We start from the raw sequence: 27,636 nt of genomic DNA, 5'->3' as shown, positions 1-27,636 counted from the left end.
TTTCACTCCGCGCAAGGGGAGGCAGCAGCAGCTCTGCAAAAAGACGCTGCAATAATTGTTAGTGTGGATGCTGTCCCGATGCCGAGAAGTTGATAACGTCCTGACTACAACATTTTAACCATACTAAGGAAACGGTCGCGGAAAAAGTTATTTTGAATTGCCTATCCCTCGCCACCTGACAAGGAATAGGGTACAGAATAAATCACAAGAGGTTGCTGGAGTGAAAACGCATTCACCATCCTAAAGGATCGTTTAGAAAGGATACCACTTTGTCTTTTGGAAATGGATTTAATTTAGGAGTTTTTTTACTTTAGTTTAGATTTTTACTCTGCCTTTTTCACTCCACAAGGGATTTGTTTAAAGAAGCGACCGTTATTGTTGGGATATTTGCTAACGGACGTGCATGCGCTCAGTGGCAGAGAAGGAGCAGATGAATGTAAGTCCTCGTTGCAGTGTTCTACTACTGTCAAATGTCTGTCTCACCTCGCTAGCTGAAGACTACGGGGTAATGATTATACATTGTTGCGATACATTGTTGCGATACGTTTATACGTTGTTATACATTGCACTAGTTACATGGACGTTTTATTAGGCTAAAATTTGAGCGCAAATCGTTGCGTTGTTGTCATGTGCAGAATAGGCTAGCACATTATCATGTACCTCATCACACACAGTCAATCATTAAGTTAACGAGACAATTTTAAAGCTTGGATGCTTTTAAAGATTAATCTCTTCGTTTGTCTTCTTTCCTCTTCTTTTCCCATACACATTGTTTTTATTATTTCGGTTCCAAAGTGCAAAAGTTAACTTTTTTTAAGTGTTTACAATATGTTATAAGTTTTCTATAATTTACTCCAGGTTTTTTTTTTTTTCATCTTTATTTGGGGTATTTGACCCTGATTAGTTATACAGTCATCACATTTATTGTCAAACAGTGCTGTTTTAAAAAAAAGCTTAAATAGATGTATATTTGAGAAGTCAGCAGGACCCATGGACGGGACAGTTGTCAGCGATGTTTAGGTCTTGACACATTATGTATCGTCTAATGATTATCCCGACTAGTGAAACTTCTATCGACAGGCAGGCAGGACCGTGGAACGGCTGCCTGAAAACCGATTCTCATTATAACCCAAACCATCTGTCCCCTGACTGAATGCTCTCCTCTCTGCTCATTGCTGTTCTAACTCTAACTTTTGTTTCCCTCTGTGGGGGCAATCACTTCTTACAGACGGTATAACACTAGGCTACTGCTGCCAACTCTCCTGAAGGGGGGAGCTTTAAGCATTGGATGTAAAATGGAGAGAAAAAAGATGGATATTTAGGCTATTTAACAACAGGCCATTTAACAATAGGCCCTACGTTATATTGCACTGTATGCAAGAAAAGAGAACACAGACTGTAGGATCAATAGCTCTAGCTGAGATCCTAAACTGTAGGCTATACTATTTAAACCGTTTGAACTTTTAGAAAAACCTTCCAAGCAAACACTAATTATGTAACAAAGAATGACACATATACATTTCTGAGGTCTAGCTCTCCTTGCTTTGCCAGTTAATATAATTTAAGACATTCTAAAGGCAGTCAGAGTCATACAACCACACAACCACACAACAATAATATGATTATAACAAAAACACATCAAACCTTTAAAGCGATTATTTGTGGTTTTCTGAAATGATTGAGAAATAATATTATGTTTTAGATTAGAATTAAAATCTGTGGTAGGCTACCCGTCATGGTCTAAACTTAGAGCACATTTTCATTGGCAACGTCACCATGCAGTCAAAGACAAACAACACAACACCAATCTCAACCAATTAGCTTAATAATACTCTGTCCACCAGTCAAATAATTCACTAGGATGTCTCTCCACTGTACTTGGGGTGCTTCCCAAATGGCACCCTATTCCCTATATAGTGCACTTTATAGGGTTCTGGTCAAAAGTAGGCTAGTGCACTATGTAGGGAATAGGGTGCCATTGGGTATTTTTTCTTCCCCCTTTCTCTACAAAAAAATCCTCTCAAATTGGTTTATCCATTGAATTCTATTGTTGGCTGGGGTGTAATGCTGTGCCATTGTGTCACAATTCACTGTTGGTCCTGTAGATTACTACATACTGACAGTCAGAAGGTTGTAGTAGGTCATATTCATTACAGTGTCAACAGGGCTCTGTTCATTAGGGTTTGATGTGAATCACTGTGTTCCTCGCAATCCTTTCACTAATGTCTAATTCATTCATTTCAACTCAATTGGGTTCCATATCCCTAAACAGGTTGTTTGCACTCGAAATGGCACCCTATTCCTTATATAGTGCATTACTTTTGACCAGAGCCCATAGGTCTCCTCTCGTAGGCTTATAGCCAATATTCTCCGACCATTGGTCTCTGGTCAAAAGTAATGCACCAGATATAGGGAATAAGGTGCCCTTCTGGACTCTGCCACTATCTGTTAGTATGCTGGTTCCCATGGTGCTCCAAAGTCATCCTCCTTCTGGATTGTCTTGGAGCACTGTCTGGCAGACCAGTACGCTGACGTTCTTCCCTTCTGTTCTCGCTCTCTCCTCTCTTCTTCCCTCTCTCTCCACCCATTCATCAGTTAAAATCTAATGTTGGTGTTTTCCCTCCTGGGTGCCAGTGTTGTGTCAGAGAACCCTGCAGCATGTTGTCAGTTATGAGGGGAGGGCCAAGGCACATTCCTGGTCCTCATTGATAATAATTTAATAATAGTTGAGGTAACAATGACAGTCATTAGCTCCCACTGGAGAGGAATGCCAAGTATGTCTGATATCAGTGAAGCTCAAAGCGATAGATAGATAGATAGATAGATAGATAGAGAGAGTATGACCATATTAGAGATACATATTTCCCTCAGATTACACAGATCCACAAAGAATTCGAAAACAAATCCAAATTTGAAAAACTCCCATATCTACTGGGTGAAATTCCACAGTGTGCCATCACAGCAGCAAGATTTGTGACCTGTTGCCACGAGAAAAGGGCAACCAGTGAAGAACACACACCATTGTAAATACAACCCATATTTATGCGTATTTATTTTATCTTGTGTCCTTTAACCATTTGTATATTGTTAAAACACTGTATATATATATATATATAATATGACATTTGTAATGTCTTTACTGTTTTGAAACCTCTGTATGTGTAATGTCTACTGTTAATTTTTGTTGTTTTTCACTTTATATATTCACTTTGTATGTTGTCTACCTCACTTGCTTTGGCAATGTTAACACATGTTTCCCATGCCAATAAAGCCCTTGAATTGAATTGAATTGAATTGAGAGAGAGAGAGAGAGAGAGAGAGAGAGAGAGAGAGAGAGAGATAGAGAGATAGAGAGATAGATAGATAGATAGATAGATAGATAGAGAGATAGATAGATAGATAGATAGCTCATTGTATAATTTGGTGTTCTCTTATAGAAAGATAGTGCATGCCAAAAGACTATGCTAGCTCACTGAGCTAAAGCCTATAGGCTGTATCTTTGGGAGGCCTGAGTTCTAGGTGCATCGTCTGAGTGCTTTGATGATTGGCCCATTCATTTCCTGAATATGAGTTTGCAAGCAGCCATTGGTTAAATCTGATGCGTTCCAATCACAGGAGACTAAAGCCAAGGAAAAAGTTGTGCTAAAGCCATTCACTGTAGAGTGGCTGGACTGAGGAGAAAAACTGTATATAGTTTACAAAGAAAACAGTGAAGGAAATGATGCAGAATTGTTGGATGAAACCGCAGCCTGAGACCTCGGCTGTGGCTTTCATGACAATCCAAGGATTATGTCATCAGTCAAGTCCCAGAAGCTCCATGATGAAGTAATTATTTGACTTTATTTGCAGTGTGCCTTTGTGCCTGGGGTGATGATGAGGATAAAGGGTTTATAACTTACTGTATGGAGGGGAATGAACACAACAGCACAGTAGAGCCAAGACTTTCCAATTGATTTCCTGGTTGTTGTTTTTTTACAGCCGTAACAGAAGTATATATTAACATCGTATGGAAGCTAACTATAGTAATAACAGAAGTATACAGCTACATTGTACTTTGAAAGTGTACAGGCCAGCCTTTGATGGTCATATCTGCTTGGCAGTCTCTAGTCTTGGTCTGACACAGCAAAGCCAATCATTTATGGATTTCCTGGTTGTTTTTGACAGGATTGTTGTAACAACACAGCCAGAACATTTTCCTCTAAAGCTGACCAGGCATGCCCTAGAGTTTGTCCCAAAAGGCACTGGTCAAAATTAGTGCACTAAATAGGGAATAGGGTGCCATTTGGGACATAGACCTAGTTTGGGCTCCTGGTATGGTTTGTCATAGTTTTACTGGCCCCTGGTGTATCAGAGTATGTTTCCCCCAAGACAGAGAGTCGTGGAGCATCTGCTCAGTGGAGCCTTCGTGCCTCTGGACTGGTACAGTACACACACAAACACACTCACGCTTGTGGTTTAAGGAAACTCTAGCTACCTACAGTACCTACAGCTAGGTGTTTATAGGCCCCTCATCGTCAGTGTTTCAGACACTCAGACTGAGGTTTTAGATTAGGCAATGATTCCACAAGTCATGATCTGCGAGGTTAACATGTGTCTGTTATAATAGTATGACTTCAAACATCTGTTAGTAGAAACTGTGAATGGTTAGTGACGAGTTCATCTTTTAAACATCTACCTCGCCCTCAACGTCAGCAAAACAAAATCCACATCGATCCACATCAAAGGAACTGCAGTAGAGAGTCACAAGTTTTAACTTCCTCTGCTTCCACATCACTGAAGACTTGACATGGACCACAACACCACCACTCTTGTCAAGAGGGCGCAACAGCAGCTCTACTTCCTAAGGCGTCTGAGGAAATTCGGAATGCCGTCCCCGGGTCCTCTCCAAATACTACCGCTGCACCATCAAGAGCGTCCTGACCGGTTGCATCACGTCCTGGTATGGGAATTGCTCTTTCCATGACCGCAAGGCCCTCCAGCGGGTGGTGAAGATGGCCCAGTACATAACTTGAACTGTGCTCCCACCCATCCAGGACATCTACTTGAAAGGGTGCCTGAGGAAGGCCCGCAACATCATCAAGGACCCCACACACCCCAGCCATGAGCTGTTATCTCCCTTACCGTTCGTATCGGAGCATGAAGTCTGATACCAACAGGCTCATTGACAGTTTCTATCTTCAAGCCATCAGACTGCTGAACACTTGAACTGGACTGACCAGCTGCTCTGATCCTCCACACCTTAGTACACATGCACTCACTCACTCACTCACTCACTCACTCACTCACTCACTCACTCACTCACTCACTCACTCACTCACTCACTCACTCACTCACTCACTCACTCACTCACTCACTCACTCACAAGCGCTCGCTTTCTCTCTCTCTCTCTCTCTCACACACACACACACACACACACACACACACACACACACACACACACACACACACACACACACACACACACACACACACACACACACACACACACACACACACACACACACACACACACACACACATACATTCAGCCTACACACACATCACAACTGCTGCTACCTGACTCTTATTATAATGCTCAATTTATACACCTGACCCCCCCTTCCCCAATACATATGTACATACTGGACAGTAAATTGTTCCTTCCTGTATTATACTTATGCTAAGATATGTATTATTTTCTACTGAGCCATTTACTTTATGTTCATATTGTTGTCTTTTATTATTTCTTATTGTTGTTGCTTAGCTGATAAGGAACCTGCAAGTAAGCATTTTGTTGTTTCGTTGGACGGTGTCACGACTTCTGCTGAAGTCGATGCCTCTCCTTGTACGGGCGGTGCTTGGCGATCAACGGTCTTCTAGCCATCATTGATCCATGTTTCATTTCCATTGGTTTTGTCTTGTCTTCATACACACCTGGTTCCAATCCCATTCATTATTGTGTTGAATATTTAAACCTCTGTTTCCCCTCATGTCCTTGTCAGAGATTGTTTGTTGTTATGTTCGTGTTTTATGGATTGGTGTGCGACGGGTTCTTGTACCCACATTTATTTTATTATGTACTTTGGTTTTGGAGTTTTTGTTTCACGTTATTTAACTACTCCATTACACTAGGTTTGATTCTCCTGCACCTGACTTCCCTGCCATCTACACACACGGCATGACAGATGGTTTATTGTATACCATGCATATCCCGCACATACATATTTAATCTGAAACTGAGATGCTAGAAAGTGAATAACAGACCTATCTAAGATGGCACAACAGATAACTTCAGAACTGCACAGTTTATATTTGATCAAGAGATGAGTTCATCTTGTTATTGTGTTGACTAGGGATAATAACAGACCTTTATGTTGACACAACAGATAACTGTTGTAATAGCTAGTTGCAGTTGAAGTGATACATAGGCAGTCAATTTATATAACGTTTAAAGTAGGCTTGTTGTGGAAATGCTGGAATGGAATATGAATACATGGAATTGTTGGTCATGCTACTAATGGTACAGTAGGGATGACATGTGAGTCATTCATCTGAAAACAAAACCATAGAAGTTGACCTCTTCTCTCAGCTGTTACTGTATGTGGTCAGGAGCCAGCCTCCAGCTCCTCTTTCTCATCACTGTGCCCATGTGTTTCAAATGATGCAACTGCTCCAACACTCCCACGCCCATAGCAATATCAAATCAGACAGGATCATGTTCAAAGGCCAGCTGGGAGAAGTGCATGTTTTTCCTGTTCGCTCGCACAAAGTCTTACACAAACACCCAGACCATCAAATACCGTAGGCAGGTCCGTCTGATTCTGTCTCCGTTCATGTGGGAAAGAGATGATCTTGCTTTTCTTGGACGTATGTGTGTGTGTGTGAGTGAGTGCGTGTGATGGCCTCACCATGAAAGGAGAAGCCCTGTGTTTTTCCAATGCTCTGTGTGTTTGTTATGGCCAGGGGAGGGAGTGCATGGATAGCCAGGGAACACACGGCACGCACGTCAGAGCTCTATGATGGGGATGGCTTTCCCTGGCCCCTTGACCTGCCACTGTGGAAGCACTTTATCTGCCGCCCAAATGGACCCCTATTCGCTTCATACTATTGCACTACTTTTAACCAAGGCCCATAGGGCTTTATAGTGCACTACTTTTGACCAAGGCCCATAGGGCTTTATAGTGCACTACTTTTAACCAAGACCCATAGGGCTTTATAGTGCACTACTTTTAACCAAGACCCATAGGGCTTTATAGTGCTCTACTTTTGATCAAGGCCCATAGGGCTTTATAGTGTACTACTTTTGACCAAGGCCCATAGGGCTTTGAGGAATAGGGTGCCATTTGGAACTAGGGTTGCACATCTTGGGGAATATTCAGAGGTGGAAACATTCCATGGGAATTAACGGGAATATATGGGAATTAACGGGAATATATGGGAATTAACAGAAATATATGCAAATTAATATTAATACTATTTAAATGTAGATGTTTTTTGCATTGGATTTATTTACCATATCATATGGAGACACAGAAACATAAACATTTTACCTTATCACAAGTAGACATAATTGCAAAGGATTAAATCCTTCCAATAGAAATAATAATAAAAAATTGTTATGAATTTTAATTAAATGAGTTGACACTTCACATGGGATGATGTCACTGAACAACAAAAGAAAGGGAATATTGAATTATCCCCAATGATCCATCGCATCTCCCAAAATGTTTCGAACATACATCTGTAAATGATAGTCCAGAAACTAAAAACTTTGGTTGTCTTCCTCTCAGGCTTCCATGTCTTCTCCCTGGACCTCCTCAATGTCCACCTCTTGAACGTCAGACTCTGAGGCCTCATCTTCACTGTCACTTTCCAACCTAGTTGAGGATGGTTCGTTGTCAGGCTCAAAAAGCCTCACATTTACCCGCATGGCCACCAATTTTTCAACCCTTGTATTGGTCAGCCTATTGCATGCTTTGGTGTGTGTGTTCCCAAACAAGGACCAGTTGCGCTCTGAGGCGGCTGATGTCGTGATTTGGAGGATGATGGAGGCAACAGGGGAAAGAGCCTCAGATCCACAAAGTCCCTTCCACCAGGTGGCTGATGAGATATGTTGGCACGACTGCCATATTGCATCTCTATCCCAAAGCCCTTGCTTGGAAGTGTACTTCGCCAGACTGCCAAGAACCTTGCCCTCATCCAGGCCAAGGTGGCGAGACATGGTGGTGATGGCACCATAGGCCTTGTTGATCTCTGCACCAGACAGGATGCTCTTGCCAGCATACTTGGGGTCCATCATGCACGCTACGGCGTGTATGGCCTTCAGACAGAAGTCTTCACGCTTTTTGATGTATTTCAGAACTGCAGTTTCCTCTGCATGGAGCAACAGTGAAGTGGGCAGGGCAGTACGGATTTCTTCTCTTACATCTGCAAGCCGAGTCTGAACATCAGACAGGATAGCATTGTCTCCCTCAAACCTTGCAATGGCTACTGCTATAGGTTTCAGGAGTTTCAGGCTGCTTATCACTCTCTCCCAAAATACATAATCCAGGAGGATCCTCTTGATGGGGCTGTCCATATAGGCAGACCGTGATATTGCCATTTCTTGGAGAGACTCCTTCCCCTCCAGGAGACTGTCAAACATGATGACAACACCACCTCAATGGGTGTCGCTGGGCAGCTTCAATGTGGTGCTCTTATTCTTCTCACTTTGCTTGGTGAGGTAGATTGCTGCTCTAACTTGATGACCCTTCACATACCTAACTATTTCCTTGGCTCTCTTGTAGAGTGTATCCATTATTTCAAGTGCCATAATGTCCTTGAGGAGCAGATTAAATGCATGAGCAGCACAGCCAATGGGTGTGATGTGAGGGTAGGACTCCTCCACTTTAGACCAAGCAGTCTATCACCAGCGCAAATACCTTCTGTGGTCCAAGTGAATTAACACTCCTCAGTTAGTAGGCTCAAGCAAGCTAAAACCCACATAGTAGCAAAAGCTAACCATCAGAAATTGTTAAAAGTTAGAAATGATTTAAACACACTTTGCTGTAGGCTACTATTTACTAGTTAACAAAAAAGCATGTATGTCATATAAAATATGTTCACCCCACCCAGTATTGTAATCAAAATGTATCAGAAAGCATGCAGTCCTTGGCTCAGACATTGTAGTAGTGTGGACTCAATAGCATCTCATTAGTGTGCAAGATCTTGAGAATCAGCTGTACATGTGATGGAAGAATGCGCTGTGCATGCAGAGGGTTGCAATTCCATTGAATTGGGGATAGTTTAACCAAAATATGCCACAAGACCTAGAATTGCCTTATGTGTATCCAACAAAAATAGTTCACTGTTATAAGATAACTTTTTTGATGAATTTAAGCAAAATTCCCCAAATTCACTTCCCATGGAAAATTTCTGGACAATTTTCGGAAATTTCCAGAAAGTTTCCGATCCTTTGCAACCCTATTTGTAACACATCCCTGACTCTCTGGTCCCCATTACCACCGTACACAGACATATGGCATCTCCGAATGTGGCTCCAGACAGCTCTGTTTCAGCCGGGCCTCCATATACAGTATTCAGAGTGTTTGTGTAGTTTTACTTCATGCTTGTCATGTTAATATCCAGACAGTCCGGATTAACAATTCACTCTGTGGTTTCGTTTGTGGAGAGACTCTGGCGCCCAACGTGCCCTGTGCTCCCCTCCCTAGTGCCCCAGCGTCCCAACCCCCTCCCAGCCAAACACTCGGCTCTTCAAGGCTCAGAAGTTTCATTGGAATTAGCTGGAATCTTGACATGGAATTTGAAGCTCATTTTGAGGATTTGTGATCATACAGTCCAGGCTGATGACTAGCTGTGATTAGTCTGTGTCTGCATCCCAAATGGCACCCTATTGCATTTGGTGCACTACTTTGACCAGAGCCCCATGGGCCTTGGTCAAAAGTCATGTAGGGAATAGAGTGCCATTTGGAACACAGCCTATGTGTCAACTACTCTGACCGTAGACTTTCTGATTAAGCAGCGTTCAGAAACAGATCTGTACATAGTTGGAACAAAATGTTTTGAAGAGATACAGGGATAATCGGGGGAATATCGTTGGACTTGTGCTTTGTCTAGCTTTACTTTTGTTTAACAAAATATCTCCTATCAAACATCTTAAAATGCGTTTAGAGTTTTTCCAAGATTAAATAAAGTAAAATAAGATTAAGATTTACAAGATTAAATAAAGTTCTTATATGAGTCTCGTTGATCATCTTATTCCCAAGCACTGATTTACTTCTGCTCAATATTTGACTATCTTCTTCTCTTCTATGAATTATTCACAAAACTATTATATTATATTTACAGAGATATGCCTGTGATTGCAGCATTGAGAGGCTTGATGAGTAATAATAGCATATTTTTCCACTTGGAAGAATTGGACATCTCCCAAGATGTTGGCTGTTCACATGTACTTACACTGACACCCCAACACACACACACACCCACACGCACGCACGCATGCACGCACGCACGTACACACACACACACACACACACACACACACACACACAGTCTTATACAACTAACCTTATGGGGACACACAATTCAATCCAATTGAAAATCCTATTTTCCCTAACACCTAACCCTAACTCGTACTCTTACCCTAACCTTAACTCTAACCTTAACCCAAAAACCTAACCTTAACCCTAACCCTACTGAAAAGATTTGGCATGGATCCTCAGATCCTCAAAAGGTTTTACAGCTGCACCATCTAGAGCATCCTGACGGGTTGCATCACTGCCTTGTATGGCAACTGCTCGGCCTCCGACCGCAAGACACTACAGAGCATAGTGCGAGTACATCACCGGGGCCAAGCTTCCTGCCATCCAGGACCTCTATATCAGGCGGTGTCAGAGGAAGGCCCTAAAAATTGTCAAAGACTCCAGCCACACCCTAGTCATAGTCTGTTCTCTCTGCTACCGCATGGCTGCTGCTACTCTCTGTTATGCTATGCATAGCCACTTTAATAACTCTACCTACATGTACATAATTACCTCAATGACCTCGAGACCGGTGCCCCTGCACATTGACACATTGACTCTGTACCGGTACCACCTGTATATAGCCCCGCTATTGTTATTTACTGCTGCTCTTTAATTATTTGTTACTCTTATCTCTTACTTTTTTAAGGTATTTTCTTAGAACTGCATTGTTGGTTAAGGGCTTGTAAGTAAGCATTTCACTGTAGTATTCGATGTGACAAATAACATTTGATTTTATTTGATTTAACCCTAACCCTAAAACTAACCTTAGCTCCTAACCCTAACCCTTAACGTAATTCTAACCTTAACACTAACTCTAACCTTAACCCTAAATACCCTAGAAATAGCATTTGACCTTGTGGGGACTAACAAAATATTTGCTGGAATATAGAAAAGATGGAACATCGACTCGGTACTGGTTCTCCCTGTATTATTATTTTGACTTGTTATTTTTATTTGTTATTCACTGTGTATTTATTCCTCGTGTCACTGTTTAAAAATGTGATTTGAAATAGCACCCTGTTCCCTATTTAGTGCACTACTTTTGACTAGGGCACACAAGGTTCCCCATAGGGCTCTGGTCTGAAGTAGTGCACTATATAGGGAATAGGTTGTCATTTGGGACACTGCCGTGGTTCAGGAGATGAAACAGGCTGGTAGTGGATCGGCCATCTGGGATTGTTTCATCTGTGGGCAGCGCTGCCTATAATGTTCACTATGTTTGACAGTGGCCTTTATTTCAGATTGTTTAGCTCTAAACTTGGGAAATGTCAGAACTCTGGCACCCTTCTGTGACGTGGTGGCTCAGGCTAATAGAGGAAGGCAGCAGCGTTTGTTTAGACAGATTATGTGTTTCAGGCTGAGTCTCAAATGTCACCCTATTCCCTATTTAGTGCACTACTTTTGACCAGGGCCTGTCAGAAGTAGTGCTATATGTAGAGAATGGGGTGCTGTTTGGGATGCAACCAGGATGTGACCCCCCTCTCACTGAAGGACCGCGACACAGTAAAGACTCATTTTGCAATAACTTTTGGCAATGTGAAATCAATTGGTGCCAACAGGTTAATAACACTTAAAGGTTATTTAAAAAACCTGCTTTGATTTGAACAATGAGGCATGTTTTCCATTCACAGTGCCGCCCAGAGCAGATATCGCGGCAGTTTACAAAGTAGCCGTGTCCATATTTTCTTTAGCCTTGAACTGGGCCATTTTCTATAATTAGGGGCCACATGTGCTGTGTGTGTGTGTGTATGTGTGTGTGTGTGTGTGTGTGTGTGTGTGTGTGTGTGTGTGTGTGTGTGTGTGTGTGTGTGTGTGTGTGTGTGTGTGTGTGTGTGCGTGCATGCGTGCATGTGTGCGCGTGATCTGTAAGTGTCGCTTATCTGTGAGGTTAGACAGCAACAGTTGAAAAAAAAAGTCAAAGTTGAAAAACAAAGTCAAAGGATCAGCTACAAAAAGAGGTGGTCATTATTTAACAGGTAATGTTGAAGACTGAATCAAGATCAAAAAGAGGTGGTCATTATTTAACAGGTAATGTTGAAGACTGAATCAAGATACAAAATACGTAGTTCATGAAAAATTATGAAAAATAATACAATAAACTTAACGCAGCATTGGGGAAAACAGCTAACTTCCTACAATTCTACACATTTTTTTATCGTGCAAATGTGCAATTTTATAACTAATCTCATGTTGTTATGCACATTTTTGCCATGAGGCTGAGAGAAAATGTTGCTGTTTTAAAGCAAATCTCCTGCAATTCTACACACATTGCCATGGGGCAGAGAGAAACATGCAGTTTTAAAGCTAATCTCATGCTATTCTACACACATTGCCATGGGGCAGAGAGAAACATGCAGTTTTAAAGCTAATCTCATGCTATTCTACACACATTGCCATGGGGCAGAGAGAAACATATGCAGTTTTAAAGCTAATCTCATGCTATTCTACACACATTGCCATGGGGCAGAGAGAAACATGCAGTTTTAAAGCTAATCTCATGCTATTCTAGAGAGAAATCCAGACCAGTTTACTTGGTATGAATGGCACTAAAAGCATAATCCAGATTGTATTTATGCAGGAAAATAAAACTAAGGCATGTGATATATCAGAAATTGTGTAATAGAATCATTGTAAACCTAAAATATTGTCTTATTAGGCAAGTCAGTTAAGAACAAAATCTTAATTACAAGGATAGCCAAGGAACAGTGGGTTGCCTGCCTTGTTCAGGGGCAGAAGAACAGATTTGTACCTTGTCAGCTCGGGGATTCAATCTAGCAACCTTTCGGTTACTGGCCCTGCGCTCTAACCACTAAGCTACCTGCCACCCCATATAATCATAGATACAGTTTATACTGTTATGTATAAATAGCCTTTAAGATATATGTAAACAGACCATAAATGTATAAATGTTTGTTTTCTTGGAAAGATGAAAGTGCTATTACATGATGCAATATCAGTAGCCTACTTGTCACATTTACAACTTTTCTAAATCCTATAATCTACTACTGATTTCAGACAGTGTTAGGCTGTGGATTGACTACATTGTTTAAATGTTATGTTGGCATATTATCAGATAATAAAAACATTTATGGAATCATTCCTCTGGCTAGCTTGCTAACTAACATACAGTGCAGATAAATTCTTATCTCCCCAATAAATTCTCCCCAATTCTACACAATATCTTATCGCTGCACTGGCAAACCATGGATGACCATCTCCCGGACCAAAATGGCTGACCTTTATCCCACCATAAGGTTAAAGTCCATTCTAGTATTCTAATTCCTAATTCTATGGGGGCGATCTCCAGGGGGTCGCCCCAATTTTTGTATTTTTTATTGGGGGGGCTGTGTGGTGTGGTAGCTAGTTATATCTAAAAAGCAGAGGGCTCACCTTTATAAAAAATCGAGGACTCATCTTTCTATCTGTGCCATTATCGGCAGCGCCATTGAAGCAACAAACAATAGGAATCCCCACCTAGTTGACTACTTTGACTACTTTAAAATGACAGAAGCATGGTTGAAGCCCTCAATGACGCTGACCATGCTAAACTTTGACCATGCTTCCCTAAATGAGGAGACAGCATCCTAAAAGGACCTGCCCTAACTTGGCATTTAAATCCATGCATCACCTAAACAGAAAAATTCTCAATAACAGCGATTAACACACTTGAAAGGCAATAGTATGAAACTCGTTTTACATAATAATGGACAGCAATTAGAAAGTTACTAGAAACAATGACATACTATGTATAAACACTAGCGTTTACAATAAACTATGAAAACACACCGAAACCGGAGAAACCAACTAACGAGAGTGCTGCAACCTTTATCAGGGCTCAACCTAAAGCTGTGAACATGCCGGCGCGTGCTCACCTAGGAAACCAGTTCAGCAACCATGGTGAGTAGACTTAGAGAAGTTGGCTGTACCAAACAAAAGAAATACAAACGCTAAACATTTCTAAATAAATTAAATGGTAACCAGATTCTGGCTATTGTGTTTTCATATAATACAAAGCATAATGTTTGAAGGAATATCAGGTTAGGAAATGTTTGTAGGCTACTAAAAAATCAGGCCATTTGTGTGGGGAAAATGGAGGGAAACGTTCCCAAGTGGCGATAGCTCTCAGGCACACATTTGTGAGACGCAGAGTAGGTGAACGGATGATCTCCGCATGTGTGGTTCCCACCATGAAGCATTGAGGAGGTGTGATGGCGTCAGGGTGCTTTGCTGGTGACACAGTTGGTGATTTATTTAGAATTAAAGGCACACTTAACCAGCATGGCTACCACAGCATTCTTCAGCGATATGCCATCCCATCTGGTTTGCGCTTAGTGGAATTATAATATTTTTTTTCAACAGGACATTGACCCAACACTTCTCCAGGCTGTGTAAGGTCTATTTGACCAAGAAGAGGAGTGATGGAGTGCTGCATCAGATGACCTGGCCTCCGCAATCACCTGACTTCAACCCAATTGAGATGGTTTGGGATGAATTGGACCGCAGAGTGAAGGAAAAGCAGCCAACAAGTGCTCAGCATATGTGGGAAATCCTTCAAGACTGTTGGAAAAGCATTCCTCATGCAATAAATATAAAATATATTTTGATTTGTTTAACACTTTTTTGGCTACGACATGATTACATATGTTATTTCATAGTGTTGATGTCTTCACGATTAGTCTACAATGTAGAAAATAGTACAAATAAAGAAAAACCCTTGAATGAGTAGGTGTCCAAACTTTTGACTGGTACTGTATATGCCTACTAAGACCCAGAGACAATGGCAAACCAAGAACCAGAAAAGTTAAGCTCTGTTAGGGAGAGAAACAGTGTGCGTTGGCACCCTATTCCTTACACAGTACACTACATTTGACCAGAACCCTATGCACTATTTTGGGAATATGTTTGGTCCAGTGGCAATTTTTGCATTTAAATCTTAGTGGAGCAAACTCAATTTTTTTAAATGTATGCCAGAAAAGCCACTACACAACACACAATACATGAATTTCACGGTGACAAACAGTTTCCACGAACCGTTAGGGTCCTGTGTCTGTATCTGGGTCTCGCCTAGTGTCATGATACTTGCTGTTGGGACAGCTTTATGTAGGCCCTAACGGTTCGCGGTTTGTCACCGTGCAATTAATGTATTGTTGTGCAGTGGCTTGCTGGCATGCATCCCACTTTTAAACGTTTTTGTCCCACCAAGATGTACATGCTAAAATCGCCACTGCGCTCATCATTCCCTTATGCCATAGTTTGTACAACACAATTGTAATAAATCCAAAGGGAATAGGCAAGAGAATGGTCATGGACAGGCAAAAAGGTCCAAACCAGATCAGAGTCCAGGAGGTACAGAGTGGCAGACAGGTTCAAGGTCAGGGCAGACAGAATGGTCAGGCAGGCGGGTACAGAGTCCAGAACAGGCAAGGGTCAAAACCGGGAGGACTAGAAAAAGGAGAAAATGGCAAAGCAGGAAAACCCACTGGTAGGCTTGGACATACAAGATGAACTGGCACAGAGAGACAGGAAACACAGGGATAAATACACTGGGGAAAACAAACGATACCTGGAGGGGGTGGAGACATTAACAAGGACAGGTGAAACAGATCAGGGTGTGACACAGTCCCAACACCTTACCACTGCTACACCTGGCTAGCAGCGAAACAGTTCATTCAGCCTAATTTACTCCTTTAAAAAGAACATAGCTAATATGGCTGACTTGCTTAAACAAATGGGGTTTCTACTGACAATTGAGATGTACAAACTATGGCATAAGCGAACGATGAGTGAATAAGAGGCAATTAGTAATTTCCATTAAGACATTAATGAGCGAGCTAAGATGTACATAGTCAGTATAACTATTTGTTCAGCACTTTTGAAATGTACAGTGACAGAATTCAGGACATGGGCCGTTCTTACAGTGTTCTCCCTGCACACCAAGTCAGAACCGTAGGATAAATAATGCAGGCATATAAGCAGACAATGAAAGATCTTACAATATTCGATGATTACATTTCTCTAAAACAGGTTATAAGCTACATGTGCACCACCAAGTTAGAACAGTATGTGAAATTAGAAGGAAAATATACCACATTATTAGGGTGAGGCACATGGGCTACTAACAGCTTGCTACACAACGTACACTTAGTATTACTTTATTAGCTACAGTATACATATCTCCCTGGCATATTACATAATTTATGCAGCAGCGTACATTACATTTTTGGACTCACCTTGTTGTGCTGTGCTCACTTGAACAGGAAGGTGGCGCGGCGGTCCTTCGTGGGCAAATTTTGTCATCAAACTTTGTCATCAAAGTCTGGTATTCTCTGGATTTATGATGCTTTCAATGTAGCTGGGGACTCGAAAAATAACAAGGTCGAAACATGATGACGTCAGTGATCTTCAGGTCGTAGTTCTAGAAAGAGTCTCTAGTTCTGGATTTACAATTCCGAGTTGGATGAACGTTCAAAATGTATTTTCCCAGTTGGAGCTCGTTTTTTTCCCAGAGTTCCCAGTTGTCTTGAACTCACTGAGTCAGATTTCGCAGTTCTGAGTTAACAGTTGTTTTGAGTGTGGCACAAATCATGCTTCATTAACAGCATGGCCAATGTTGATTGTTTATAATTTTAAACTTGGACAAGAGACCCTTAATCCCAGACAGGGGACCACACAGACACTCCACTGAATAGCAGGCTAGTGATTGCTTTGCAATACTTCCATACCACTCATTGTTGAATTTGCGATTTCCAACTTGTTGTGTAATGTTTATGTCCAATTGCTGATGAGCACCGATACGTTTTATCTATATTTTCTCTTCATTATTTACCTTTCACTTGACAAGGATTTAAAGGGATTTGCCAGAATATTGTCGACTTGAGATTCTTGATAATGACTGTTAGCTTTGACTGCTAGACTTTGAAAGTATGATGTTGACATGATCAGTACAATAAAAAACATGAGCTGGCACACACACAGAGAAAATGATTTTAAGTAGAGGTGCTGACTAAATGCGAATAAACTATAAGTTATAAAAATTATGAGAGTCGCACACTCTATATATAAACTCCCAGTAATTTTTGGGGTAAATCACCAGTGTTTCGGCGTCACTGTGCCTTCATCACTGTCTTCATCACTGTGCCTTCATCACTGTGCCTTCATCACTGTGCTTTCATCACTGTGCCTTCATCACTGTGTCTTCATCACTTTACCTTCATCACTGTGCCTTCATCCCTGTGTCTTCATCACTGTGTCTTCATCACTGTGCTTTCATCACTGTGCCTTCATCACTGTGTCTTCATCACTGTGTCTTCATCACTGTGCCTTCATCACTATGCCTTCATCACTGTGCCTTCATCACTATGTCTTCATCACTATGTCTTCATCACTGTGCCTTCATCACAGTGCCTTCATCACTATGTCTTCATCACTGTGCCTTCATCACTGTGCCTTCATCACTGTGCCTTCATCACTATCTCTTCATCACTGTGCATTCATCACTGTGTCTTCATCACTGTGCCTTCATCACTGTGTCTTCATCACTATGTCTTCATCACTGTGTCTTCATCACTGTGCCTTCATCACTATGTCTTCATCACTGTGCCTTCATCACTGTGCCTTCATCACTGTGTCTTCATCACTATGTCTTCATCACTGTGTCTTCATCACTATGTCTTCATCACTGTACCTTCATCACTATGCCTTCATCACTGTGCCTTCATCACTATGTCTTCATCACTATGTCTTCATCACTGTGCCTTCATCACAGTGCCTTCATCACTATGTCTTCATCACTGTGCCTTCATCACTGTGTCTTGATCACTGTGCCTTCATCACTATCTCTTCATCACTGTGCCTTCATCACTGTGTCTTCATCACTGTGCCTTCATCACGGTGTCTTCATCACTATGTCTTCATCACTGTGTCTTCATCACTGTGCCTTCATCACTATGTCTTCATCACTGTGCCTTCATCACTGTGCCTTCATCACTGTGTCTTCATCACTATGTCTTCATCACTGTGCCTTCATCACTATGTCTTCATCACTGTACCTTCATCACTATGCCTTCATCACTGTGCCTTCATCACTATGTCTTCATCACTATGTCTTCATCACTGTGCCTTCATCACAGTGCCTTCATCACTATGTCTTCATCACTGTGCCTTCATCACTGTGTCTTGATCACTGTGCCTTCATCACTATCTCTTCATCACTGTGCCTTCATCACTGTGTCTTCATCACTGTGCCTTCATCACGGTGTCTTCATCACTATGTCTTCATCACTGTGTCTTCATCACTGTGCCTTCATCACTATGTCTTCATCACTGTGCCTTCATCACTGTGCCTTCATCACTGTGTCTTCATCACTATGTCTTCATCACTGTGTCTTCATCACTATGTCTTCATCACTGTACCTTCATCACTATGCCTTCATCACTGTGCCTTCATCACTATGTCTTCATCACTGTGTCTTCATCACTGTGCCTTCATCACAGTGCCTTCATCACTATGTCTTCATCACTGTGCCTTCATCACTGTGTCTTGATCACTGTGCCTTCATCACTATCTCTTCATCACTGTGCCTTCATCACTGTGTCTTCATCACTGTGCCTTCATCACGGTGTCTTCATCACTATGTCTTCATCACTGTGTCTTCATCACTGTGCCTTCATCACTATGTCTTCATCACTGTGCCTTCATCACTGTGCCCTCATCACTGTGTCTTCATCACTATGTCTTCATCACTGTGTCTTCATCACTATGTCTTCATCACTGTACCTTCATCACTGTGCCTTCATCACTGTGCCTTCATCACTGTGCCTTCATCACTGTGTCTTCATCACTGTATCTTCATCACTGTATCTTCATCACTATGTCTTCATCACTGTGTCTTCATCACTATGTCTTCATCACTGTGACTTCATCACTGTGTCTTCATCACTATGTCTTCATCACTGTACATTCATCACTGTGCCTTCATCACTGTGTCTTCATCACCGTGTCTTCATCACTGTGCCTTCATCACTGTGCCTTCATCACTGTGTCTTCATCACTGTGTCTTCATCACTGTGCCTTCATCACTGTACCTTCATCACTGTGCCTTCATCACTGTATCTTCATCACTGTGTCTTCATCACTGTGTCTTCATCACTATGTCTTCATCACTGTGCCTTCATCACTGTACCTTCATCACTGTGTCTTCATCACTGTCTCTTCATCACTGTGCCTTCATCACTGTACCTTCATCACTGTATCTTCATCACTGTGTCTTCATCACTGTATCTTCATCACTGTGTCTTCATCACTGTGCCTTCATCACTGTGCCTTCATCACTGTGTCTTCATCACTGTGTCTTCATCACTGTGCCTTCATCACTGTGTCTTCATCACTGTGTCTTCATCACTGTGCCTTCATCACTGTACTTTCATCACTGTATCTTCATCACTGTGTCTTCATCACTATGTCTTCATCACTATGTCTTCATCACTGTGCCTTCATCACTGTGTCTTCATCACTGTGTCTTCATCACTGTGTCTTCATCACTGTGTCTTCATCACTATGCCTTCATCACAGTGCCTTCATCACTGTGCCTTCATCACTGTGCCTTCATCACTGTACCTTCATCACTGTGCCTTCATCACTATGCCTTCTGACATGATCAGTCCAATCAAGCTACAGGAAGATATAATGTGATTTGACGTCATTTTATCTGTGACCAATGACCTTGAGCCTTCTTGGAGGGGCACATCTAATGTAACTCTATGGCAGCACCCAGGGGGCTTGAATTTTCGAGCTCTACCCTGTGCTCTACTGCGGTGACGTAGTGTCCCATGAGTGACAGAACACTGAGCCAATCACGGAGCAGCTAGAGAACATTACCAACACCTACGCTCCGCTGCTCCACCACCACAGAAAGCACTGAGCTAGGCTGAAACACCTTCATTTTGGAGCTGCCTTACTTGTTTTTAGCTAAACATGTTGGTCTCAAAACAGTTGGGACTCTGCCCCACCTGCCCTGAATGATGGGTTGCCACTGGTATGGTCTAAGGTAGGGCACCGTATAGGGAATATGGTGCTAATATGCAGCCAGGACCTGTTGACACAGGTCCTGTAGGGGCTCAGTGTAGGGGATTTAAAGGGACCTGGGTTCAAATAAGCCTGACCATGTAGAACTTTAAACAAACTTAAACACAGTAAAGTATCAGCATTAGTCGGGTTTTAGGGCAAAGTTCGCACACACACTAATGCTATTAGACATGATATGAGTATTGAGTCAATGTTTTGTTAAATTGGTGTGTTTGAATGGACGTACTTTATAATGTATTTGTCTTAGTCTGTGTCCCAAATGGAAACAAACGGTACCTTGTTTCCTACATAGTGCACTACTACTGACCAGGGCCTGTGCACTATATAGGGAATAGGGTGCTACTTGGGACACAACCTTAGTGATAAAGATGAAAGGGGGACACTTTTAATTCTGTCTCTGTGCGCTTTGCTTGCCAACCTCTGTATTAGACCATCAACATCTTTATTACTGTACTCTGAAGTCCTGTGTTGCCAGACAGACTTCTCGTTTCCCAAGGCTCAGGCCTGTATTTGTTCTCTTCCCTAAGGCTCCCAGCTGGCATTTAACTGGCCTGTATTCAGGATTCCCCTTTGGCATGTTCCAAAGCCCCTGGCAGCAGCACAGCTACGTCGTCCCCCTTATGCTTACTCCCTCTGCTCTCCAGACTACAGGGAGGGAGAAACATCTTTGATCAGCTAGGTAGCTCTCTGTTTGCCCAGCAGCTAGTAGAACCCAAGCCCCCCAATCCCTGCCAGTCAGCCAGTCAGCCAGTCAGCCAGTCAGCCAGTCAGCCAGTGGGGGAAACCATACGTGTTATATGTAATAGAGCATTTAGTACAAGAATAAGGAACTTTGTTCGAGCTATAAAGCCATAGTACTATGCTGAGTTAGTGTGTCGTTTGTGACTTTATGTTGGGCTTAATCTGGCATCATACAGAGCTATAGTAGAGCTGTCGGACCCAGGCTGGTGGCTGGGCCTGCTAGATCTATTAGGCTGCAGCAGAGTGGTCCTCCAGCTGCAACACACACACACACACACACACACACACACACACACACACACACACACACACACACACACACACACACACACACACACACACACACACGACCAGACCAAGACCAGTGCCTGCATTATTTCTGCTGTGGCATTCGAACAAAGATTCCTGCCTCCTAGAAAAGTCATCCTTTGTTCCTTTGAAAAAACACCTAGAAGTCCTGCCTCAGCATGGCTATAAAGTAAATCATTATTGCTCGAAAGTACTTCCATGTTGGCAGCGCAATGGAAACCTCTGTGGACTTAAATTGTACCTAATATATGGAGCTACCACAGACTCTGCCATTAGTGGATAATTAGTAGTGAAAGCTTTTAAAATCCTGGCCAACTACAGTATAAACCATTGAGATTAGGTCTCTGGTCAAACATAGTGCACTATGTAGGGAATAGGGTGCCATTTGGGATGGATCATAGGCACCAGATACAGTGAATGGATCCTTGTTGTAAACTGCTTCACTGTCTTAGAAGGCACTCAACTAGATTAATTTACAAGCCATGCATAGATAAAGACATGTAAAGAAAAGGGTTCAGCATGTCAAATTCAATATTTTAACCACAGAAAGAGTGAAATTAACAGCAGGCTACAACATAATTCTACTGCCTACACATAAAAGTTGTCACTTAAGAATGCCCTGACTGTCGGTTTTCACCACAGAACTAGAATGAGTTCTATTTTTATTTCACTCCAATTCCATGGTCTTCCACAGTTTGTACTGTGTTATTGAATGACGGCTCACAATCATGACTGACTGAAATTAGCCTTGGAATCCCATCTGGTGGAGGCGGGCTTCCAGCACCCATGATTAGAGCCAAGCCAGGAGAGGAGAGAGGAGATGAGAGGAGATGAGAGGAGAAGAGAGAGGAGAGAGGGGAGAAGAGAGAGGAGATGAGAGGAGGAGATGAGAGGAGAAGAGAGGAGGAGAGATGAGAGGAGGAGAAAGGAGAGAAGAGAGAGGAGAGAGGAGAAGAGAGGAGGAGAGGGGAGATGAGAGAAGAGGAGATAGGAGAAGAGAGGAGGAGAGAGGAGAGAGGAGATGAGAGGAGGAGAGAGGAGGAGAGGAGAGAGGTGAGAGGAGATGAGAGTAGGAGAGGGCAGACTGCAAGGAGCCCTACTGCTCTCCTCCATCGCGCTCTGCTCCTCCTGTTCTCATCTCTCCTCTCTCCTCTCCTCCTCTCTCCTCCTTCGCTCTCCGCTCCTCCTGTTCTCCTCTCTTCCGCTCTGCTCTGTACCCTCGCTCACTATGCTGCACACACACACACACACACACACACACACACACACACACACACACACACACACACACACACACACACCACCCTGTGGCCGGCGACACACACATAGGCTACTCACACATACATGTGTGCAAAGACACGCATACACACATGCATGAATCCCACACACATGCACACACACACCCACACAATACAAGCATGCACAAATCCACATTCTAAAATACATGATCACATACTCCTAGTCACTCACAGACACACACATGTAGTACTGTACAGTCTGAAGCGAGGATATTTCCCTGAATGGTGCAGTACTGCCACTAGGGGGAGTCTGGTAGGCCTCTAGTAATATTCTCCTCTTGTAAAAAACAGAATTCCTCAACATGTAATAAAACTTCTGTTTTCATGGTCAGAGTTTTCTAGGAGAACATTAAAGTTGATTTTTTTTCACAGGACAAAATAAATGAGTTATGAATAGGATTGAGTTCAACAGAACCACTGACAACTGGAAATAAAAAAAACGGGTCTCCTCTTGTTATGAGAGACAGACAATAATTACTTGTTTGCCAGAGACACATTTAGTGGTTTTGGACTATTCAGCAGACGGTGACAGTCAGCTCATTCAGACATCCCACAATGCTTCATAGGGTCTCACAACAAATTACAAGTCATCAACAGTTGGGAGATACCCTGCCAAAACTGGGTTATCTATAATGCAAAACAGTTTTGTCATCCCAATTAGCAACCTATTCTGTATATGGGCCCATAAGGCTCTGGTCGAAAGTAGTGCACTAGGTAGGGAATAGGGTGCCATTTGGGACACCGAGTGTGTAATTGCTCCATTTCATAGTATCTCTTCTTCAGTGTTTTTAGAAATCATCGTTTTGTGTGGCAATCCATATCATCCTCATTCTCAGTTACACTTTGTGGTTGTTCAAATGTAGTGCTCTCTTGGCTGTTATGCCTTAAATAATCGGAGAACTACAGAAAAGTACTATCAAAAGGTATTTCTGGCCCTTAGACAGAGCTCTGTTATGTATACATTAGAATGTATCTGACGATTTTCCACAATTTCTAACTTCCACTTTTCCACCTTTTATGTCAAGAAATGCTCAGCTCAGAATCAGAGATTTGGCCCCTTTTTACCTTCCATGCACTTTATTGAACAATATTTCTTTAAAGTATTCTTTGTTTTTATTCCATACAGAGCCACCATGGAGTCTTGTAAAAGGTTAGACCCATCACAGAGACTAAGGCAAAAGCAGAAATGTGCTCTCAATATCCACCAAATTTATGGACTCAGAATCACTTGTGAGTAATGAAATATAGGTTACAGGAGCCAAGAAGACACTTTCACTTCTGACATAATTACCTGATTTGCCAAAGGTGTAATTTATGAAAGGCAGCTGACCGACATTTCAGAAGTTTCATGGACCATTTTAAGGGCATATATCACAGGGAAATGGCAGGAGTTTTACGCCTCTCAAAACAAGTGGATAAAGTAGAGTGTTTTTCTCTCTGATGCTATAACACAGCTTTACTTTTCTGGGCTCTGGTTTACTCTCCACACATTGACCAGGAAGGACATTCCTCAAGTTAACATCCCAATAGAAATATGGGCTCAGGGAGACCTCAATACTGTATAGAGTTTTTCAAACACGGTCCCTCTATAAGAGCTCACACTCAGTCTGTCTGTGAGTACTCGTCAGCAGTCTCGTAAATCTCCCTTCCTCTTGACCTGGTTTCATACATGCAAACACATACCCTGGTCCTAGATGTGCATGTGCTTTAGAAAACTGTCTAAATACATATACACACGCAGGCACGCACACACACACACACACACACACACACACACACACACACACACACACACACAGGCCCGCACACATACACACACACACACACACACACACACACACACACACACACACACACACACACACACACACACACACACAGACAGTAGCTCTCTGATTAGAACTGAATGTTGAGACCATTTGTGGTTCTGACGTACGCCTGCGGGAGATCTGGGTTCAAATACTATTCAAAATCATTTCAAATAATTTATCTTCACTTGAACCATGCCCACCTGCCATTCAAGGCAGGCTAGAGCAAACACAAACAAGATTTCAACCCAGGTGGTCTTGTCTGTGGTCTGGACTGTTATCTAGTAAAGAGAGGGTTCTCTGTTATGCCAAAGGAACTTATTAGGTGACTGGAGGGAGGGGATGGAAATGACGTGATGCAAGGGATCTATTATATGCACTGGTTGGGACCCCTGCCTGTAAAGCACATGGAAAAACGGACCTTAAAGCATTTTCCTTCATTTTTACACAGCTCACCAAATGGACTGAAAAAGCCTGTCCCCTCTCTTTGTTATGCCAATAAAAAGCATTCCGCTTTTGTTGCTGTTTCAGGTCATAAGAGGAGCCAGGAATGTTTCCTGATTACATGACCTGACAAACAAGACAAACAGCCGAGAGGTTTTCTTGGGCTAACTCCCAAAGGGCACCTTGACTCTGGCACCTTGACTCTGGTCAAAAGAAGTGGACTGTGTAGGGAATATAATGCCAAATGGGACGCACACATTGTCAGAAAGTAACGATCAGTACGCAACACTAACATTTATCCCATCTCTCTGTGTCCCTCTCAGGTTTAGGAAGAAGCCTTCAGAATGAAGACCGAGGCCAAGGGTTTGGGGCGGTCTGTGTCGAGGTCGCTGCAGGATGAGGGCCGGTGGAGCCGAGGGGTCCTGCTGCTGGCCTACATCGTCCTGGAGCTGATCACCGTCCACTCCTCCACCGTCCTGGGGAACCTGGAGCTCCAGTTGGACGAGGAACAGCCAGCTGGGACCATCGTAGGAGACATCAGCGCTGGGTTACCGCCTGGTGTCACCGCAAATCTTTACTTCATTTCAGATCACGAGGGCACCGGGGTGGGGAGTGACCTGGACATAGATGAAAGCACGGGCATCATCAAGACAGCCAAGGTGTTGGACCATGAGCTGAGGGACCGATACAACTTCATTGCAGTGACTATGACAGGTGTGACCGTTGAAGTGACCATCACAGTGAATGACATCAATGACCATGCTCCTACATTCCCCCGGAGGAGAGCGACGTTCAAAATCCCGGAGATGACAGCGGTGGGAACCAGGTTCCCCCTAGAGCCGGCGGTGGACGGGGACAAAGGCCAACTGACTACCCAGGGATACCTCATCAAAGATGGGAACCCCGGCCAGGCTTTCTTCCTGGAGACCCGGAGAGGATCCAACCAGGTTCTCTATCTGGACCTAGTGGTCAACACTCTTCTGGACAGCGAGACCAGACCGTCTTATACGCTATCCTTGGAGGCGTTCGATGGAGGCTCCCCTAAGAGGACTGGTCAGATGGTGCTAGATGTGACGGTTCAGGATATCAACGACAATGCTCCAGTCTTCAACCAGAGTCGCTACCACGCCATTATCTCAGAGAATCTGCAGCCGGGTAGCAACATCCTCCAAGTCTTTGCCTCTGACGTCGACCAGGGAGACAACGGTCTGGTTCTGTATGAGATCAACCGCAGGCAGAGCGACCCGGAGAGCTACTTCGTCATTGACTCTCGTACGGGTGTCATCACGCTCAACAAGCCTCTGGACTTTGAGATGCGGAGGGTCCACGAGCTTGTGGTCCAGGCAAGGGATAACGCCACGCAGCCCGAGGTTACCAATGCCTTCGTCACAATCCACGTACGGGACTACAATGACAACCAGCCCACCATGACCATCATCTTCCTCAGCGAAGACGGCTCCCCACAGATCTCCGAGGGTGCCCAGCCTGGCCAGTATGTCGCCCGCATCTCCGTCACCGACCCAGACTACGGAGAATACGCCAATGTCAACGTCTCCTTGGAAGGAGGGGACGGGAAGTTTGCCCTGACCACCAAGGACAACATCATCTACCTGATGTGTGTGGACCAGATCCTAGACCGAGAGGAGAGGGACACATACGAACTCAGGGTGATGGCTACAGACGCAGGCACCCCTCCTCTCAGGGCTGAGTCCTCCTTTACGATACAAGTCACTGACGTCAATGACAACCCTCCTCTGTTTGATCAGCAGCAGTACAGACAGGTCATACCTGAGGTGGTGTTCCCAGGGAGCTTCGTGTTGCAGGTCACGGCTAGAGACAAAGACCAGGGGCCCAATGGAGACATCACATACAGCCTCCTCCAGGATGGCAAGGCCGGCCAGGATGAGAACCAGGCCCAGTGGTTCACCATAGACCCAGTAACAGGGATCATCACCACACTCTCCCAGCTGGATTACGAGTCTCAGCCCAGGCCGAATGTGACAGTGGTGGCTACAGACAGAGGGAGGCCTTCCCTGTCCTCCACAGCTCTGGTCCATGTGGTGCTGCAGGATATTAACGACAATGAACCTGTGTTCGGTACCAACTTCTACAACGTATCGATCAAGGAGAACACGGCCGCTGGGACCTGCATCCTAGAGGTAGGACATTGTCTATTCAGTTCTAGTCAACCTGTCGACAGGTGAATCTCGCATTAGAGAGTTTCACCAATTTTAGTTGCTACTACTACAAGTCTTGAAAGCCTTATCTGCTGCATTTTGTTCATGGGAAGTCAGATATCTATAACTTGTATGTATGCAAGCTGCTAGGTTTTTGGTATACGAAGTGGGAAATACCAAATGCCAAATGAAGACTACATTTGAAAGAGAACTACCATTGGGGGTTGATAGGGGTCTGAAGTTCTGAAATCATTTTGAAGGGATATGGAG

At 43.2% G+C, this 27,636-nt stretch overlaps 1 protein-coding gene across 1 annotated transcript; it reads left to right on the top strand.

Moving 5' to 3' along the window:
- LOC110503839 (protocadherin-16) lies at nt 1-27,636 on the top strand. Its single transcript, XM_021582393.2, has 2 exons — nt 1-436; nt 25,513-27,636. The coding sequence occupies exon 2, from the start codon at nt 25,534-25,536 to the stop codon at nt 27,391-27,393; it is 1,860 nt and encodes a 619-aa protein (XP_021438068.2). The 5' UTR covers nt 1-436; nt 25,513-25,533; the 3' UTR covers nt 27,394-27,636.

Source organism: Oncorhynchus mykiss, chromosome 24, assembly GCF_013265735.2.
Source record: "Oncorhynchus mykiss isolate Arlee chromosome 24, USDA_OmykA_1.1, whole genome shotgun sequence".
NCBI classification, from domain to species: domain Eukaryota; kingdom Metazoa; phylum Chordata; class Actinopteri; order Salmoniformes; family Salmonidae; genus Oncorhynchus; species Oncorhynchus mykiss.
Note: the sequence above shows the minus strand (reverse complement) of the source record. Positions and strands in the feature narration are given on the sequence as shown.